The 17,716-nt window shown below is 33.8% G+C and overlaps 1 protein-coding gene across 2 annotated transcripts; it reads right to left on the bottom strand.

Moving 5' to 3' along the window:
- Positions 1-1,231: 1,231 nt before the first annotated feature.
- LOC114367185 (endoribonuclease Dicer homolog 2-like) lies at positions 1,232-16,833 on the bottom strand. Of its 2 annotated transcripts, none has more exons than XM_028324315.1 (23): positions 16,751-16,833; positions 15,998-16,110; positions 15,526-15,703; positions 15,244-15,357; positions 14,640-14,774; positions 10,918-11,002; positions 10,754-10,818; positions 10,103-10,243; positions 9,679-9,807; positions 9,454-9,574; positions 9,249-9,348; positions 8,527-8,722; positions 8,290-8,450; positions 7,905-8,123; positions 7,541-7,755; positions 7,137-7,408; positions 6,647-7,053; positions 6,453-6,556; positions 5,495-5,688; positions 4,953-5,162; positions 3,372-3,779; positions 2,888-3,166; positions 1,232-2,274 (listed from the first exon to the last, which is right to left on the bottom strand). In XM_028324315.1, exons 1-23 carry the CDS (start codon positions 16,808-16,810, stop codon positions 1,852-1,854), a joined length of 4,329 nt encoding a protein of 1,442 aa, XP_028180116.1. In that variant the 5' UTR covers positions 16,811-16,833; the 3' UTR covers positions 1,232-1,851. The 2 variants fall into 2 exon arrangements, with proteins under 2 accessions (XP_028180116.1, XP_028180117.1); XM_028324316.1 differs by lacking the exon at positions 16,751-16,833 and adding an exon at positions 16,220-16,554.
- Positions 16,834-17,716: the final 883 nt, after the last annotated feature.

Below are 17,716 nucleotides of genomic sequence, written 5' to 3' on the forward strand. Positions count from 1 at the left end.
TTAATTTAGATATAAGTTGAATTTAAATTATTTTAAATATAATATAATTTTATATGCTAAGTACTTGAAAAATTCAAAGCCCATTAACGATGATAATATATATAGAAGAGATAATATGTATTATATTAAATTAATATAAAACATCTCGAAGAAGTTAATTTTATGAAATATAGATTGAATAGAATAATAATTTTTAATACAATTTTTTAACTAATATGTCATTTTATTAGTTTATATCTTATCTAATGAATTTTTATAATTTAAATTATTAAAAATATTTTTTATGAAATTTAAATATTATAAAATAATAAAGTTTACCTTTTCTACAATATAATTGTAATAAAATAATTATTTTTTCATTTTAAAATTCAAGATTATAAAAAATTTAAATTTAAATGTAATATAAAATTTAACATTATATATTAAATAATTTTAACATATAAAATAATGATTATTCATATCGAATGAGCAATAAAATCATACTCAAATGTTAAAATTAAAGAAAAAACATGTATAAAATATTATGTACATTATAATTATTAAAAACTCGAATATATATTTAAGTAAAATAACATATTATCTTATACATAATATCTTATTTTTTCTGTAAAGTAGATTGTAAATAGAGAATTCTTTAAAAAAAAGGGAAATAAAATTAAGTTAATTTTATAAAAACATATTTCAAAATATAGTCTTTTGGTGAAATTATTTTTAACTTTTTTTTAAAATATTTTAATTTTAACCATGCATAATTTTTTAATTACAATTATTTACATATTAATATAATTATTTCGCCCCTCCCTAAAAAATTCTTGAGTGTATGACACAGGTCTATGACTAATTTGAGTCTTATAAAAAGAAGCAAAATATTATTTAAGCAAATTTTTGTGTATTTTTGTTTTCTTGCCTTTAACCTTTTTATTTTCTTAAAAAAAACTACCCAAAAAAATTAAAATTATGGTTAAAGTGTGTTTTAAAAATTATGCATGAAGTACTTTACTCAATAATTATGTTGTAGTTATTTATTTTTGTCGAACTGACTTATTGTATAATTGTCCTTTTTCTGTAACATGAAAATTTTACATCCATTTTCTCTAAATAAATTAAATAATCTTACTTAATTGAATTAATTATTTTCATATTTTCTGCTAATTAATTCCATAAGATGTCCACACGTTACAAAAAAAAAAATACAATATTACATATTAAATATTCTTAGAAAGAAAAATCCTTAAAACAAGATATAAAAGACAACAATTGCTAAAGTAGTAGATGGTGTCGAAGGGTCCACTAGCTGACCATGCACAAACTCATCAGATTTGGCCATCTTGGATTCAAAGTCTGACTCAAATTTAGCTATTTTTGCTAAAAATGACATTGCTTTCTCTTCTAAACAACCCTTCACAGCAGTAAGCTTTTCAGCTTCCTGATAATCTCCAGGTTTTTCTCCAAATCTTCAACCTAATCAGCCTTCACTTTTGCTGCAGCAAGTATCTCCATTCACGTAGACACTCAGGTTCAGCTGATAACCCTTGCACAAAGCAAGAAACACCAAAAAAAATACCAACAAGTATTGCTATTACAACCTACAATGACAGTTTTATTTTTTTGAATCGGCGAAATAAATGATATATAACTAATAAATGGTACAGGGGTACCAAAAACCCTTTTACATCAGATTCAATAGCGAAGCATATGCCTGCAACAACCCCACATGGTTATAATGTATTTATATTCCAAGAAGCCAATACAAAATAAAGTATAACCTTAACTACCCCCACTTTATACCCCTGCAAAATAGCCCTACAATGACAGGTTAACCCTTGTGCACAGTACACAAGTTTTTCAAACTTATGCACCATTTGATTCTCCTTCCTTCAAGGAATTTAATTTTTCCTCGCAGACTATCTTCTTGGCTGTGTCCTTATGAGCACCGCCATCCTTCAAGGAATTCAAAATTTCCTTGCAGACTATCTTCTTGGCTGTGTCCCTAAGAGCATCACCTTTATACTCGTACTTGTGAATGATCCCATCAGCTTCTACCTCCATTCTATAATAAGTCAGACCATCTTTGCGGGACACGTCCTCTAGTATAATCTTATAACTTCTTTTTTGGCATAGCTCATTCAACTCTCGGATGGGATGGAGCTTTAATGTTTCTGGTGTCACAAGGGGTTCCAAAAGTGGCCTTATGCTTTGCCACACAACCTCCTTGTTGTATCCTGAATCAACAAGAATTGCTCCAGCCAGAGACTCTACAATGTCTCCAAGTACCTACCAAACAATAGGAACAATCTCATGAGTTTAACAATGATTAACAGAATGTTGTAGCTGATCACCACAATAAAGAGATATTTATTTAGTTAGTTCAATATTCTCAAGGATTCTCTGAAGTAAACTTGCCTATGAAGTGCAGGAATAAGCAGGTATCCACCCTAAAATTTATAGTTAATTGTACACTTTACAATCAAGTTCACTTTGAGGAGTTTTGTCCTATATTCAAACACCATCAACAGTAATAATATAATACTTTATCCGTTTCTATTTACAAGGCATAGTTGACAAAATTACGCTTATTAAGAAAATTAGTTAAATTTAGGTATTAGCATTAAATTTGTCTTTAATTGTAATATTTTTCCAAATTTGTCCTTAACATTAATGGGAGTCTACTCACTTCTTCTATCTTCATACAAAAGAGAAAGTGACAACTCAAAGTAACATTTAATTATAAATTAAATAAATAAGGGTAATTTAGTAAAAAAATAATTAATGCACTAGAGAGATGAAATGAAGTCTTATAATAAGGGATAAAAATACTTGCTGACTGTCTTATAAAGACGGAAAGAGAGGGTATATGTTACCATTAACTCTAATGTTAACAACTAACCTTAGGGAGTGATGTCTCTGCCTCGTAACCAAAAGTGGACAATGAAGATAGCTTATCAAATTTGTTGAGTGTAGCAGAAACATGCATATGCAGTTCTTGTGAGGCATGGAGTACATGTTTGTGCAACCCATGCTTAATGGCGGACCATGCATAACAATCATTATTCACCGAAGCTGACCTCATGTCAGTTAACTGCCCAGGTGTCATGCCAGGGTATTTATTGTACAAATGCCAAGTAATCAGATAATCCAATACTGAATCTCCTAGAAATTCTAGTCGCTGCAGGGAAAGGAGTGCATCATTCACAAATTAAGATGAAAGAATCAAAATTAACAAGAATACGAGGCAAACATGATTGTTCATTTCCAACAAAACTTAAAGAAGATAGGCTAGACACTTTGGAGTTGGTGAAAGTTCATTCATACATAATAAACACATGTCACTGTCCTGTTTCCGTATAATGAATAATAACCACAGTAAATACCTGATAACATCTAGGAACTTCAGGCAGCATGTATGAACCATGGGTCACAGCTTCCACTAAAAGGGAACGGTCATGGAATGAGTAATTTAATTGCGATTCTAGAAAACTGACATTTACCAGCTTCTCCGGTTGAATGTCAAAGTGTCTGTCATACGGTATTTTATTAAAACTCACTTTAATACCAACCCAATCCATAAACAACAATGCAGCCTTTTCACCACCAGTGCTGAGGAAGGCACCAATTAATGCCTCGACAACATCAGCAACAATCTTCTGTCTTAATTTTCTTTTTCCACTAACATAAATTGTTTTCCCCTTGGCAACCAACTCTTTCAATTTAAAACTTCTAGGCTTATCACCAGGAATAATCCAGGTATTAGGATCAAAAGGCTCATTCCGTATGAAACCCTGCAAATCATAAGAATGCAGAATTCAGAATTCCAAAGTTTAAAGATGATAATGCAATCCTCATGGTGATAACGCAGAATTCTATAGCCACAACAATTCATTTGAGAATGGATCAAACAATAGCTAAGCAATACAATCAGCTCCTCATGGCACAAGCATTACAAACGGGAGAGCACATTACTTGTGGTAACTGGTACCTATTGTAAACTTGTTAACTTGATCTTTGATAGGAGCCCAAGAAACAATTCCGAAAATCAAGTTTTATTCCACTATTAGAAGCTCATAGCTCTTACAGGGAAAAAGACTCACACCAGCCCAGAGCCTAGCTATCTGTACACACTCAACAATTTTCTGCCTACACTCCATACTAGTCTCTTCCTAAAAAACCAAAGGCATTTCCAACTACTTGCTCAGCATACTCACATGCCTGCAAGCAGCTAGCTGCACTCCTTTCTTTTTTAGTAGACTAACCAAGACTTGGCTCACTTGGATTATGGTCCAAAAACGTGATCTGCCTTGGCTTCCCCCTCAATATTAGAGCTCACAAATCTATTAGATCTTCCCTGTTCAAAGAGCCAATAAAATACAAAACTAATAGAAATTGGGTCAGAAACTCAGAATTACAGAAAGGAAAATGTTTAACTTGCGGAACTTCGAGGATCTACACCTCCCAATGATCAAAGGCCACAATCCTCTAACAAATGATGAGATGATCTCTCTCTTCCCTTCCCTCTTATTTATAGGCAACATGCTTTATTTCTCTAACTAACTAACTCTCTTTAATCATTCTACTTACTAACTATGGGGGTTACCTATAAAAAACTTGCACAAACATGATAATCACCCAAACAATTGCACCCAGTCAACCAATTCACAATTATAATCTTCTATCAAACTTTTTTAAAAAAACAGCATTAATTAATTGAAACATTCAGCCACTCGTTAATTTTTGTCCTTATATCAGAAATCAAAACTCTTCTTCATGCTGATAAAGAAGAATACTACAGATTAAGAAATCAGCCATACATTTAAAGAAATATTAGTTTTAAAGAAGAATAAAGATAAAAACATACAATAAACTGTTAAATGTTAATATGAAAAATGCTGAAAGACAGCATTTATAACAGATGCAGAGCTAAAAAATGGAACATAAATATCAAAGAGAGAGAGTACCGGAAGTCCAGAACTGCACCCCAACTTACAGAGGGCAGCATTAGAAATGATCTTTTCCCTCTTCAGACTAAGGAGACCTTCATGGTGATTATGATAGGTTTTAAACAGCTGTTGACTCGCAGCATATTTTAAAAAAGAATCACCAAGAGTCTCCAGAGACTCATAATGAAAGGCCTCTTTGCACCTTTTCGTTGTGATTGCTTCCAACACCTACAATGCAAATCACAGATACCATTGGTGCAAATATCTTTTTAAATATTTGACAACTGGACCCAAAAGAAAACCAGAATCCACATATTTATAGAACACCAATACAAATTAACCAAAAGATGCTGACATAGAATATTTCACAAGTTTCTCCTCAATCTCTTCATTGTGTATTGGCTGAAGCAAGAGTGGGTAAAAGGAGGGCAGGGCAGAAGGAATTAGTTCTCTCTCTCTCTCTCTCTCTCTCTTTCTATCTATCTATCTATCTATATATATATATATATAAGTTTACAAGAAAACATACAGTAAAATAATGATGAGCAGTTGTAGCATACCTTGATTGTTTGAATTTCATTCCGTGCACAATGATCCAAATGCATCTTTTTTAAGTTGAAAGCTCCAAGCAATGATTCAAACCGATGCATGATTGACGGAATAAATGAGTAGGAATAAATGAGACTATCTGATATCGGCATCATGACTATCGAACACAGTTCAGGAGGTAATTCAACAAAGGCCTTGCTTACTTCTGAAACAGAAAACACATAAGTTATGATTCAAATTGGATCACATATGGGTAGTGCTTATAGCCGCAACTTTTGGGGTACATAGTACAAGTATAATTGAAATTTGAAAATGAATAAATTTAAACATCTTGACATTGATAAGTAAATACTCATTAATAGAAGCAGTTACTGCTGATACAAATCCTATTATGTTGACAGGGTGTCAAAAGAGATAAAATCTCTATTCAATTCCCTGAAATATTTCCGTAAATAAGTTTGATTTTGTACTTATTTTGTTTCCCTGTTTAACTAGTAATTATTGTGTTTCCTTTTTTAGTTTATCCTATTTTAGGTAATTCATTATTGTTATATTTTCTTTCCCTAATTTAGGATTTAGTTTCCATATTTTAGGAAATCACCTAATGTAATTCTCCTTTATAAAAAGGAGGAATCTCTGCACAGTTTATTAACAATAATATTCCATACTTTCCATATTTCTGGAAAGCAGCCTCAAAATAGTTGTTAATAGAAGCGCAGTTACTGCTGATACAAATCATATTCATATTAAGATTATAACATTAGCACTCAAGAACAAGCAAGCCAATACAGAAGCAAGCAAAATTCATGGCATAATCAACCTCCTTGGTAATCACCTATAACAAAACTGTTATATTTATCATAAAAAAGATCATCCATGGAACAAAGATAGAGTATCATTGGTCCAATTCCAATCTCACCAAAGAGAGATTAAGGAACAAAATAAAATAAACAAATCGAAAAATCAAACCTCCTTCCTTCCCTTGTTTGCGTCCATGACAGTGATTTTTAACTTGAAAAATGTGCCTTGCTTTAAGTAGTCGTTGATGTTCAAATTGCAATTGAATGCCATGGCTGAAAATTGGAAACCAAGAAAATAAGAATGACGAACTCTAGTGGATAAAGTAACCTGAGAATAAACACCAACCAAAAATAATTACTCACTGTTGTTCATAGTACTTCTTGTACGTAGTAACCCCACCACCCCTTAGTTCCATAGGTGAATTTCCATCCAATTCCATTGTACCGGTGGCAATATAGAAGCTAATCTTACCAATAGGGTGGGAAGTACAAACCAATGCATTTTGTAGTTTACAACTGCAAACTAAACCACTTTTTGTCCTTATGTGGGGTTCATGATACTTACAGCTAACTTCAGATGGATTTACAGAATTAACAGCTAACCAATTAATAGCTGTATATTTCCCTTTACCCATAGCTGGAAGCAGAAGATAATCAATCTCAAGATCATCTTCCAAATAGCATCTGTCCAAACCAGCAGTCAACTTATTCATATCATGATCTATTAGAATTCTAAGTATAGTAACTTGGAATTTTTTACACAAAAGAACCTGGAAAACAAAAACAAACAATAAATACACTGACTTTTCTTAACACTTACAAATATGTATTAAAGGACAACTAGACAACATACCTGATCAGGCGAAAGATTAATGGTTCCTTTGTATCTAAAGTTTACCGACAAGCTACCTCTGTCAAAACCCATATCAAATTGCATGCATCCAATTTCTGGATCGAGCTCAATTCGCATGAGAAGAAAAATATCTTGGACAGATACATCATAGCTAAATTTGTTATTGAATTCCATGAAATAACAATGATAGACCGTTTGACTATTATTTGACACAGAATTTACCAATCCAAATGGGACAAAAGTTGGTTGGTTTTCATCATAAGGTTCATTCCCTGAAAGAATTTGTTTGATGTGTTAGCCATTCAAAGAATTCTATGGACAGATAGAGCTTTATGTTCAATAAACAATATTTAAAATGGAAGGAAGTAATAGAAGGAGAAATGAATAGAAGGCATGCAAGTTACCTAATTCCTCCACCTCTGCTTCTTCCATGACAATATCAGGAACAAGATTATCTGACAAAGCTCCAATCTTATGAAGTTGTTTACATGCTTCAAGGCATGCGATATTCTTTAAGATTTTTTTATCTCCTTCTACACGAATAGGCTGTAGAGGGCAGCTCTTGGGAAGATACAATGTTCCAGTCTCTTTGTCCCACCTCAGAGTTGGTTTAAAGTACCTGAGAGTTTAATCTAGAAGGGATAAATGATGAAGAACAACATAAAAACAAAACAAAACAACCTGAATGATGCAAAAGAAAGCATATCTTAGGTTCATCAAAATGAAGGAAGAAAAAACATTAACTAGGGCAGCAATGAACCAACTAACCCATCTGCAGGGAGCCGTGAGCAATACAAGTGTATCAAACTAATGCTAGAACTAAGATTTGCAAAGGCTTCAGTGCTTGCAACGCGATAAGTTTCCTTGTCAAATCTATCTTCTTCAAGAGGATCACATGGAAGGGAAGAATGGCGCAATGACTCCTTTCTCATAATATCCCCGCTAGCAAGGTATTTCGCTAGTCGAGAACATGTAACTGAATCCCCACTGTAATTTCAGAATAAAAAAAAGGTATTTAGGGAAATTTTATATTAACTAGTAAAGCATATAGATTTGATGATTTAATTTTGTCTCTTGCAGCTTGATAATTAGCCCTGTCCAAGTCCAAGAGTAATAATGATACTGAGGGAGAATTGTAAAAAACAAAACCTACCTCTTAACCATTAATATATAATCTGAATTTTGCATTCTGGCACGTCCTCGGGACTGTATGAAACTACACACTGTGTGACATGGATCAAATCTAATAACTAAATTGCAACTTTCAACATCTAAACCCTCTTCAAGAATTGATGTTGCAACAATGATATTGACCTGCATATTAAATTTTTTTCTTGATAAGACACTATGTTGGGTTATTACAATAGTGGATTTTAAGAAAGCAACATACCAATCCCATTCGAAATTCTTCCACGATTTCATTTTGTTTTTTCCTAGACTGATTTTGCAATCCAAAATTTTGTCCTGCAATAAATTTAGTCTTCCAGCTATTGTATTTTGGAAGCAAGGTATTTAATAGATCCCGAAGGACAACGGCTGTAATGACCCTTTCCACAAAAATTATGCATCTCATGTCAGTCAAACCCCTGTAATTGTAGCATAAAAAGTAGGTCCATCAAATATATTTAATAATAATAATCACACACACACACACACACATATATATGTATGTCTATATCATTTGTCTTCAAATAAGAATAAGTATTGTAAAACATCCATCAGTTCTCAACCTTAAAAATTGTATGTCATAGCATAAAATGTCCTAATTTATAAATTTTGTCAAAATATCGAGTCAGCCTAGTACTAGCCCAATCACTAGTCAGGACATGATTGGGCTGAATTATGAAATATTGTGATAAGATAAGATTAGGTTAAATCCATCGATGAAAACCCATATCCAGAGCTGAAGAATAGAGGAGAAAGATGAGACTTCACATTACTGACCAAGTGACCAACCATACAGCACTTTCTCATCCAATAAAAAACTTAAACAGTCTAACAAGGAGTCAAGAACAAGGAAAGTCTAGAGATCAGAACATCCATAATAATACACATTATGATTTCAGAATCACATTTGAAATATTCAGAAAGAAACTTATCCTTGATAATAACCTGTACTCAAGTATAGAGTCAATAAGACAGCAAACTTTGGAGGATAACAGCTCCATCTCCACATCATATTTAATATTGTCACCAATTGACCACTGAGGACCTAAGTAAGAAAACATTTTGTAAAAGTAATTGATGTCAGGAATGAAAGCAAAAAGATTTATATTTAAAATTTCACCAATTCTCTCATTAGTTGTAGAATCATTACCACATGGTAAGTAAGTTTTGAGTGTTTGCACACCAGCTGAAATAAAGTTTTTAACAACTGTATCCCCAGAATGTCCCCATGAAAATAATTGAATATCATTAGAAGATAAAGATTCTGCAGCCTGTCACATAAACAAACGATTGTTGTCAATTATGATTTATAATATTTATAAAACTATGAAAAGACATACGAGTCAGAAAGTCTCTGCAGGAGAAGGGAAAGAACCTTCAAAGCCAACCAAACACCAAGCTCATCCAGGCAAAATATTAAAGCAGAAAAAATCTTTTTTGTTCTTCTTCGTGCAAACTCAGCTGCTGATTTAGTGAAATCTGAACTTTTTAGATTGGATTCATGCTGAGAAACACAATATCCATTGTTAATAACCTCAAGAAATAATAAACTATGACAGAAAAAATACAGAACTTATAAAGTACCACTAAATAATAAAAGTGCGACTCTGACTAATAATTAAATACAGGAAGATGATATGATTGGCAATTGGGAGTTGATTCAAACACAATATGCCAATCAATAAAACAAATGACTAAGGGTCATATTCATATTCTCACTTTCGACACATGGAGAAATTTTCTTTTTCTTAGATGTTTCAGAGCAAATATCAGAAACTGATATCCTTATATGTACACACCTGCTCTTTTAACATCTTCAGTTTAAATGCTAAATCTTCAAATAATACAGATTGAACTTCATTGCCCTGGTAAAACTTGAATTTTGGTGTTGATGTTGGTATGAACTCTGTGAGGACAGCTTCACTTACACATGTATATACCTTCATTTCAAAATATTTGTCAAAGAAATAATAAATAGCAAAATCAAATGGTTTGCAAATCAACACAAACGAGTATTAATAACATGAGAATAAATTATTCCAACCACATTACCCCATTTCTTCAAATAAATAAAGAAATAACTTTCTAGCAAAGGTATAGGTTCCAATACCTCTAGGCATGTTAACATTAAGAGTCTTGAACAGTCACAACTGCTTCCTAAAAACTAAGAAAACAAATGCTAGAAATAACTAGTATCTATTATCTAATAAGATAACTCATAGTTAACATAAATTTAATCCTTTTGATACTTCCTTGCCATAAAACTTGTCACTTGGAGGCCGTATCAATAATCTCTGTAATGTATCTACATATGGTTATCTTTAATTAACAAAATAGTTATACAATTATACCAAGAAGCTAGCAGATAACACTCAAACAACACAATAATATGAACAGAAAGAAGAAAGCAAGAAAAACTGTACAAAAGACGCAGAAAATAAAAATGCAACCTTTGAATGCATTAGAGTCATTAGTTTCCGAATATTCTCTGACCAGGATAATTCACAATTTCCAACTGGATTAAAAAAAATAAAAGACAAAGGGAATTCAACATTAGCAGGAAAAAAAAAAACTAGCAATGCAAGGAGATATAAACTTCTCTAGGCTTGTATACCTTTTGACTTAATTGGAGATGCAGTCATCCCAAAAATTCGAGGGAGGTCAGAGATACCAGAATTTAATTGGTGATGATAAAACTCCTGCATATAATCATATCTTACAAAGGTAACAAACTAACTCCACAATACAAAATACAACCTCATGATGCATATGCATTACAAGGAAAAAGCTGCTTACAATACATGATTGTAATTGTCCTCAAACAAAAGAAATTACAACTCTTACAGAACAAAATACAATTAGAAAAAGCATGATATACTGAACAAAGTCACCAATTCAAATTATAATCTCATGTCGTAAAGTAAGATAGTCAATGGTGCAACAAGTTTTCCGGAGCCAGGCATGAAGTCATACCACCTTATTACATCCATGGAATTAATGTTCAACGTCAAGTCCTTTTTCATATTATCTTTGGAAAATGCAGTAGTTCAGACTCCAGATTAATTAATGACACCATAAGTTTACAGCAATTTATATGACAAATGTAGGAGATGTTTGGGAAAACAGTTTAATTAAATGATTATTCAATAAGAGCTTATCACAAAAGCTTATTGATAAGATTGAAAGTGAAGATTATTTAAATAAGCCCAAAAAAACTTATGAGAAAGTCATAAGCCATTTTCATAGGCCTAACCAAAGTACCAAACACCTGCACGAGTGCTTGATGTTAATGTCAAGAGAAGCCCAAGTAATCTATGTAAAAACTCTTTTAAACTCCCCACAAGTCTATGATTGGACCTAAATGCTTTTTTTCATTAGAAAGTTTCTAGAGATTAGTGCACACTGCATATTTAATACTCAATAGATTGGTTTCCTTTCTTAGCTTCTATGTATAGGCCTAACTACAGTTTAGTGTGCCTTTATAGTTAACTGACTAGAGTCAGTTGACAGTTAGAGTTAGTTGACAGTTACTTCTGAGTAACAGCCTATATAAACTGAGTTGTAACCTTTCTCTTTGGGTTGAATAATATAACTCTTCACCTCAATTCTGTTAGTGATATTCTCTCTCTTTCTGAGATTTGTATATGGTATCAGAGCTTTGTTTCAATCATCCATGTCTTCCGCTTCCCCTTTCAATTATCTTTGTTGTGTATCTCATCAATCGTCTTCCATCATCATCTATTAATCAAGAGGCACCTTATCAGAAGCTGTTTAAAAGACTTCCAGATTACAAGTTCTTAAAAGTCTTTGGGTGTGCTTGTTATCCTCTACTAAGGCCCTACAATCAGAATAAACTCCAACCAAGGTCTGAAGAATGTCTTTTTCTGGGGTATTCTCTCTCTCATAAGCGTTACAAGTGCATGGCTGCAGACGGAAAATTTTACATCTCCTTGGATGTGATTTATGATGAATTGAACTTTCCTTTCCCTAGGCTGTTTGGGGAACCAGCCTCAGATTCATCAGCTCTTGCTGCTGCCTCTTCTCAACAGACCTTAACTGTTTTGTCTGCTCCTCCAACAGCAGCTACTCCTAACACAACAGTCAATCATACCACTGCAGCTCAAGTAGCTGATGATCACTCACCAGCAGCTTCAACTTCAGAGGGTGTTGCTTCTGTTTCTGATTATGTTTCTCAGCCAGACCAAGAAACAATGGCCACTGCAGTTGCCCCCTCTCAAGCAGCTCTTGTCAGATCTCATAATACTCATCCAATGTGTACTAGGGCCAAGGCTGTTGTTGTTAAACCCAGGTTGCAGCCTACTCTTCTTTTAGCTCATGCTGAGCCTAAGAACACAAAATCTGCTCTTTCTAATCCAACATGGCTAGCAGCCATGAAAAATGAGTATGAGGCCTTGATGAAAAATGGAACTAGGTCTCTCACTGATCTTCCTTCTAACAGGTCACCTGTGGGCTCCAAGTGGGTTTTTCGAGTTAAAGAAAATCCTGATGGCACAGTCAGTAAGTACAAAGCCAGACATGCGGCCAAAGCCTTTCACCAACCACTTGGTTACGATTACAATGAGACCTTTTCTCCTGTAATCAAAGCTGGTTACTGTCAGAATTCTTCTTCTCCTTTACTGTCACTCACAAGTGGAGTCTTCAACAGTTAGATGTTAACAATGCCTTTCTCAAACAAGCCCCTATGGCATTCTTGAAGAGGATATCTACATGAGTCAGCCCCCTGGATTTGAAAATCCCAACAAACAGCTTGTGTGTAAATTGCATAAGGCAATCTATGGTCTCAAACAAGCCCTTAGAGCTTGGTTTGACAAATTAAAGGCCACCCTTCTAAGGTTTAAGTTCAGGTCAAGCAAGTGTGACCCCTCTTTATTTGTTTACGCTGATTCCAAAATTACTGTTATCTATATGCTTGTATGTAGATGACATAATTGTTACTGGAAACAATCCCACTTTCATCAAGTCCTTAGTCACCAAACTCAACTGAGTTCTCTCCTAAAGACCTAGGGTGTCTTGACTACTTCCTGGGAATTGAAGTCAGACCTCAGTCCAATGGTGCTCTCATTCTGACCCAGACAAAGTACATTAGGGATTTGTTGGGGAAAACAAAAATGGATGAGGCCAATCCAATTTCTTCTCTGATCCCACACTATTCAGGTCTATTGTGGGGGCCTTGCAGTATGCAACCATCACTCGACCTGAAATTAGCTTCTCTTTTAACAAAGTTTGTCAGTACATGAAAGATCCATCAGAGCAGTATTGGGAAGCCGTAAAAAGGATTCTCAAGTATCTAGCTGGTACCATCAACTTTGGCTTCAAGTTTCTCCCTCCCTCTACTGGACTTCCCTTTACATTGCATGCTTACTGTGATGTTGACTAGGCATCTGACCCAGATGACAGAAGGTCAACTTCTGGTGCAGCCATCTTTTTTGGGTCCAATTTAGTTTCTTGGTGGTCAAAGAAACGGTCCGTTGTTGCCAGGTCCAGTACTGAGGCTGAATATCGCAGTCTAGCTTTAGCCACTGCAGAAGTTACATGGATTAAATCTCTTCTGTCTGAACTGCACATTCCTCATCACTCTCCAGTCATCTTTTGTGACAATCTGAGCATTCCTGCCCTTGCTCACAATCCGGTTATCCGGTTATGCACTCTTGTACTAAGCATACAGAACTGGATCTCTTCTTTGTTAGAGAAAAGGTTTTGGAGAAGCAAATTCAAGTAGTTCATGTTCCTGCCATTGATCAGAAAGCTGACATTTTGACCAAGGCTTTTTTTTTTTTTTTTATCAGCAAAGATAATATTGTATAAATATAGAAAGGAGTACCAGAGGTACTGATAGGGATACCATACAAATGGTTCCATATATTTTTTTGACCAAGGCTTTAACTCCTTCCAATTTTGCAACTTACAGATCCAAGCTCGGAGTGGCTGAAAAGTTTACTTCCAGCCTCTCATGAGCTTGCGGGAGGAGGGGGGGGTATAGGAGTATATTTACTCGATAGACTGTTTTCCTTTCTTAGCTTCTATGTATAGGCCTAACTACAGTTTAGTGTGCCTTTATAGTTAACTGACTAGAGTCAGTTGACAGTTACTTTTGTGTAACTGCCTATATAAACCGAGGTGTAACCTTTTCTCATTGGGTTGAATAATATAACTCTTCACCTCAATTCTGTTAGTGATATTCTGTCTCTTTCTGAGATTTGTATAAAGTTATATTACAAAGAAGTCACAACTCAAATATATAATGATGATAAGAATTAATAAGAAATTCAAAGACACAACCCAGATACTAGAAAATCATAGAGATTATATACTTACAGTCATGATGCTAGCATAAGGGTGTTTACCCCTAGCATGATGGCATTCATCCATTATCAAAACCTTTATCAAATTCAGTTTCAAGAAGCTATGCCTCAAGCAATTCAGCAATATTGCAGGAGTCATGACAAACACCTATACATTCGAAAGCATTACTGACAGTAATTACCAACTATCCATGCAGCATACAAAAAAATAAATTTCAGAAGCATCATACTAAAAGTAAAAAATGATTGTAATGCATGCCATATTCAAGTCATGTTTAAGTATACTATAAGCTTTAACCCAGTACGAACTTTACAAATAAAGAGGAAAATGCCAAAATTAGACAACATGCAAAAAATAAATTCCAAAAGGAACAATAAAAAAAATTGTCGCCAGATGTCCATCAATGAATAAAATGGAGTATCCCTTGTGTTCTCTCCCAGATTGGGGGGGAGGGGGGGGGGAGGATTGTGAAGTACCATAATTGTTTACTTCCATGATTAGGAAAGGTTTGTTTAAACTTGATATGTATATTTAATTTTTATTCTGTTCTAATTCCATAGTTAGGTAAGATGCAGTTAATCTTTCAGTTCTGATAGAAAATGCCAAAAACCCTCACCTCATATTTCTGTACTTCCTGTTTCCAGGTAGCAGCATCCCAGAAGTCAATTCCCATATCTCCCCAATACAATCCCACTTTTAAATCAGTGTGTTTTTTCACGGCTTCGGCTTGCTAAAGTGAATGAATAGCACCAAGTTAAAAGACAATGAAGACAAAGAGTAAAGTGAAAGCACTGATCCATCACATAACTCTCCTCAACCAGCACTTGGGAATCAAATAATGCATCTCAAATTAGCAAAAAGCATCACCATCATATATATAAGAGAGAAATCGGCATACTTGAGAGACCAACACAACTTTGGGAACCAAGAACACTGCAATTTGAGGAGAAGGCTTTCGCAGATGATGAGCATAGCTTCGAAGAAGCATGACGGCTATCAAAGTCTTGCCAGAACCAGTCTCCAAGTAGACAATGGTATTCTCACGGATAGCATTGTCCAATGCTTCAAGTTGATAGCTACAAAAACAAAAACAAAACAAAATCAATGAGAACAGTTTTTTTTTATGGACAAATGTTAATTGTTAGTTTGTTTATTTTTTTTATCGACAAATGTTAATTTGTTAGTTTGTTAGTTTTTGTTAGCAATGGGGATCAAAACTGCAACCTTTCCCTCCTTCCTTTTTTTCTTAACCACCTAACCAACATTATATCTCCTCAATGAGAACAAAATGATTATAACTATAATACATTCAACAATGCATGAACTCAACACTAGAAAATGTTAGCATCTGTCAGCACATTAAAACTCACCTTCTGGCAAACGAAAGAACATCAGCACTAATAACCTTCTGCTGCTGCTGGGTATTGGAATCCATTTCCACTGGGAGTACTTCTTCCATGAGTTGTTTGCCTTTCTGATCAACCTACATTCAAATTCCAAAGAAAGAAAAAACACCCCCATCACAAAAATGATCCCTTTCCTCCTCATGGAAGATGCAAAGCAGCAAAAAAAAAGTTAAACCCAGAACTCACAAGACACCGATTGAAGAAAGGGTAGTGCAAAAGGTCGCAATTTGGCCTCTGAGAAGTGAGAATTCTAGTGGGTGTGTGTCTATTTAACAAATCTTCCAAAAAAGGCAGTGGATACTATACTACTACTACTACTACTTGTTACCTAAGCACCTTGCGAGAGAAGGAATAATAATACGTGACAGAAAAAGACACCAAATCAAAAGAGGTCACTCACGTTGGTCTATGTGGTATTTTGGTAGTATATGAAAAGAGTAAACTTTCAGAGAATAATAATCATAGCATACGATATACTCGTGTGATCTTGAATATACGTAACAAAAAGCTTGTATTTTGATCTCAAATAAGAGATTAGTAAATCCTAAAATGTATTCATTGACACTCACACACGCTCACTATTTTCCCTGCCACATGAGTGGCACGTTTTTAAATAAAGGGTTTGTGACAAGGACAGTGAAAGCAAGTTGAAATTGCAGAGAATTTGAAGCGGTGTTGACAGAGTTTCCAGAAATTTGAATTTTAAATGAATACTACCATTGTGCTGATGTGTTCAGTTTCTTCTCTTTGTCTTTTTTCTCCTGCTGTTGCCTGCATGCTTAAATAAGAAATTGGTAAATCCTAAAAAGTACCTGTTCAAGAAAAAAAAAAATAGGTTAGTGGCAAAAAGTGTGTGATGAAAATTTTTAGAAAGTTTTTTTAGGTAAAATATATTTTTAGATTAGTAAATCCTTAAACTTTTAGAAAGTTAGACACAAGAGAAAAATAAAATAAATGACAAATTTAATTTGATATTTTCTAGAAGTCAATTTTTAATATTTTCTTTTTAACTAAACAAAATAAAATATATTGTTATTGACGCCTTTCTCCCAAATTATTTCATACAAGTAATAATAATAATGGATTACAATTTGGTGTATTTTTTAATTTATGAATATTAGATTAAATAAATGGGCAATTCAGATTAAAAGGGTAAATTACGAAAGAGGCATCAGCAATATATTTTTTCTATAATATTTTTATTATTAGTTAAAATTTGTTAAAAATAAATAAATAAAAAACAAAATTTATCAAATAAGAAGTGAGATCCATAAATTTTAGTGATTTTTAATAAATTTTAGCTAACATAAATAGTGTGGTAGAGAATGATGTGTTGTTAAAATTTTTCTCTTTTATTTGTTTTTTTTTCTTTCTTTTTTACTCTCTACATCATCAATTTCCCCAACCCTAATTCAAGTAGGAGTCTTCCTTACCACTATGAAGTTCGAGGCCTATGATGTTTGGCATTAAGCAAGAGATGTCGACGACTTTGTCCTTCTATTGGAGGCGCCGCCACCACCAAATGAGTGATTATCGATTGCTATAGACAAATGTTAACAATTAAAACACCACAAGCAATTGCTGGTTGAAAGATCTGAGATCTAATTGAAGATTTTAGGGATAATCAACTCTTCACAATAGTCTCAGTGATCCACTATCTTTTACTATACATAAGAGAAATTA

Source organism: Glycine soja, chromosome 9 (assembly GCF_004193775.1).
Source record: "Glycine soja cultivar W05 chromosome 9, ASM419377v2, whole genome shotgun sequence".
NCBI classification, from domain to species: domain Eukaryota; kingdom Viridiplantae; phylum Streptophyta; class Magnoliopsida; order Fabales; family Fabaceae; genus Glycine; species Glycine soja.

Bases quoted from the DNA above. Each gene is read 5' to 3' on its own strand.
- LOC114367185 (XM_028324315.1), bottom strand. From the start codon at position 16,810: ATGCAGGCAACAGCAGGAGAAAAAAGACAAAGAGAAGAAACTGAACAC. The intron at 16,111-16,750 runs GTAGTATTCATT...ATTTGAATGTAG, and splicing joins CTGAACACATCAGCACAATG to GTTGATCAGAAAGGCAAACA. The intron at 11,003-14,639 runs GTAAGTATATAA...GATTATATGCAG, and splicing joins CTTATGCTAGCATCATGACT to GAGTTTTATCATCACCAATT.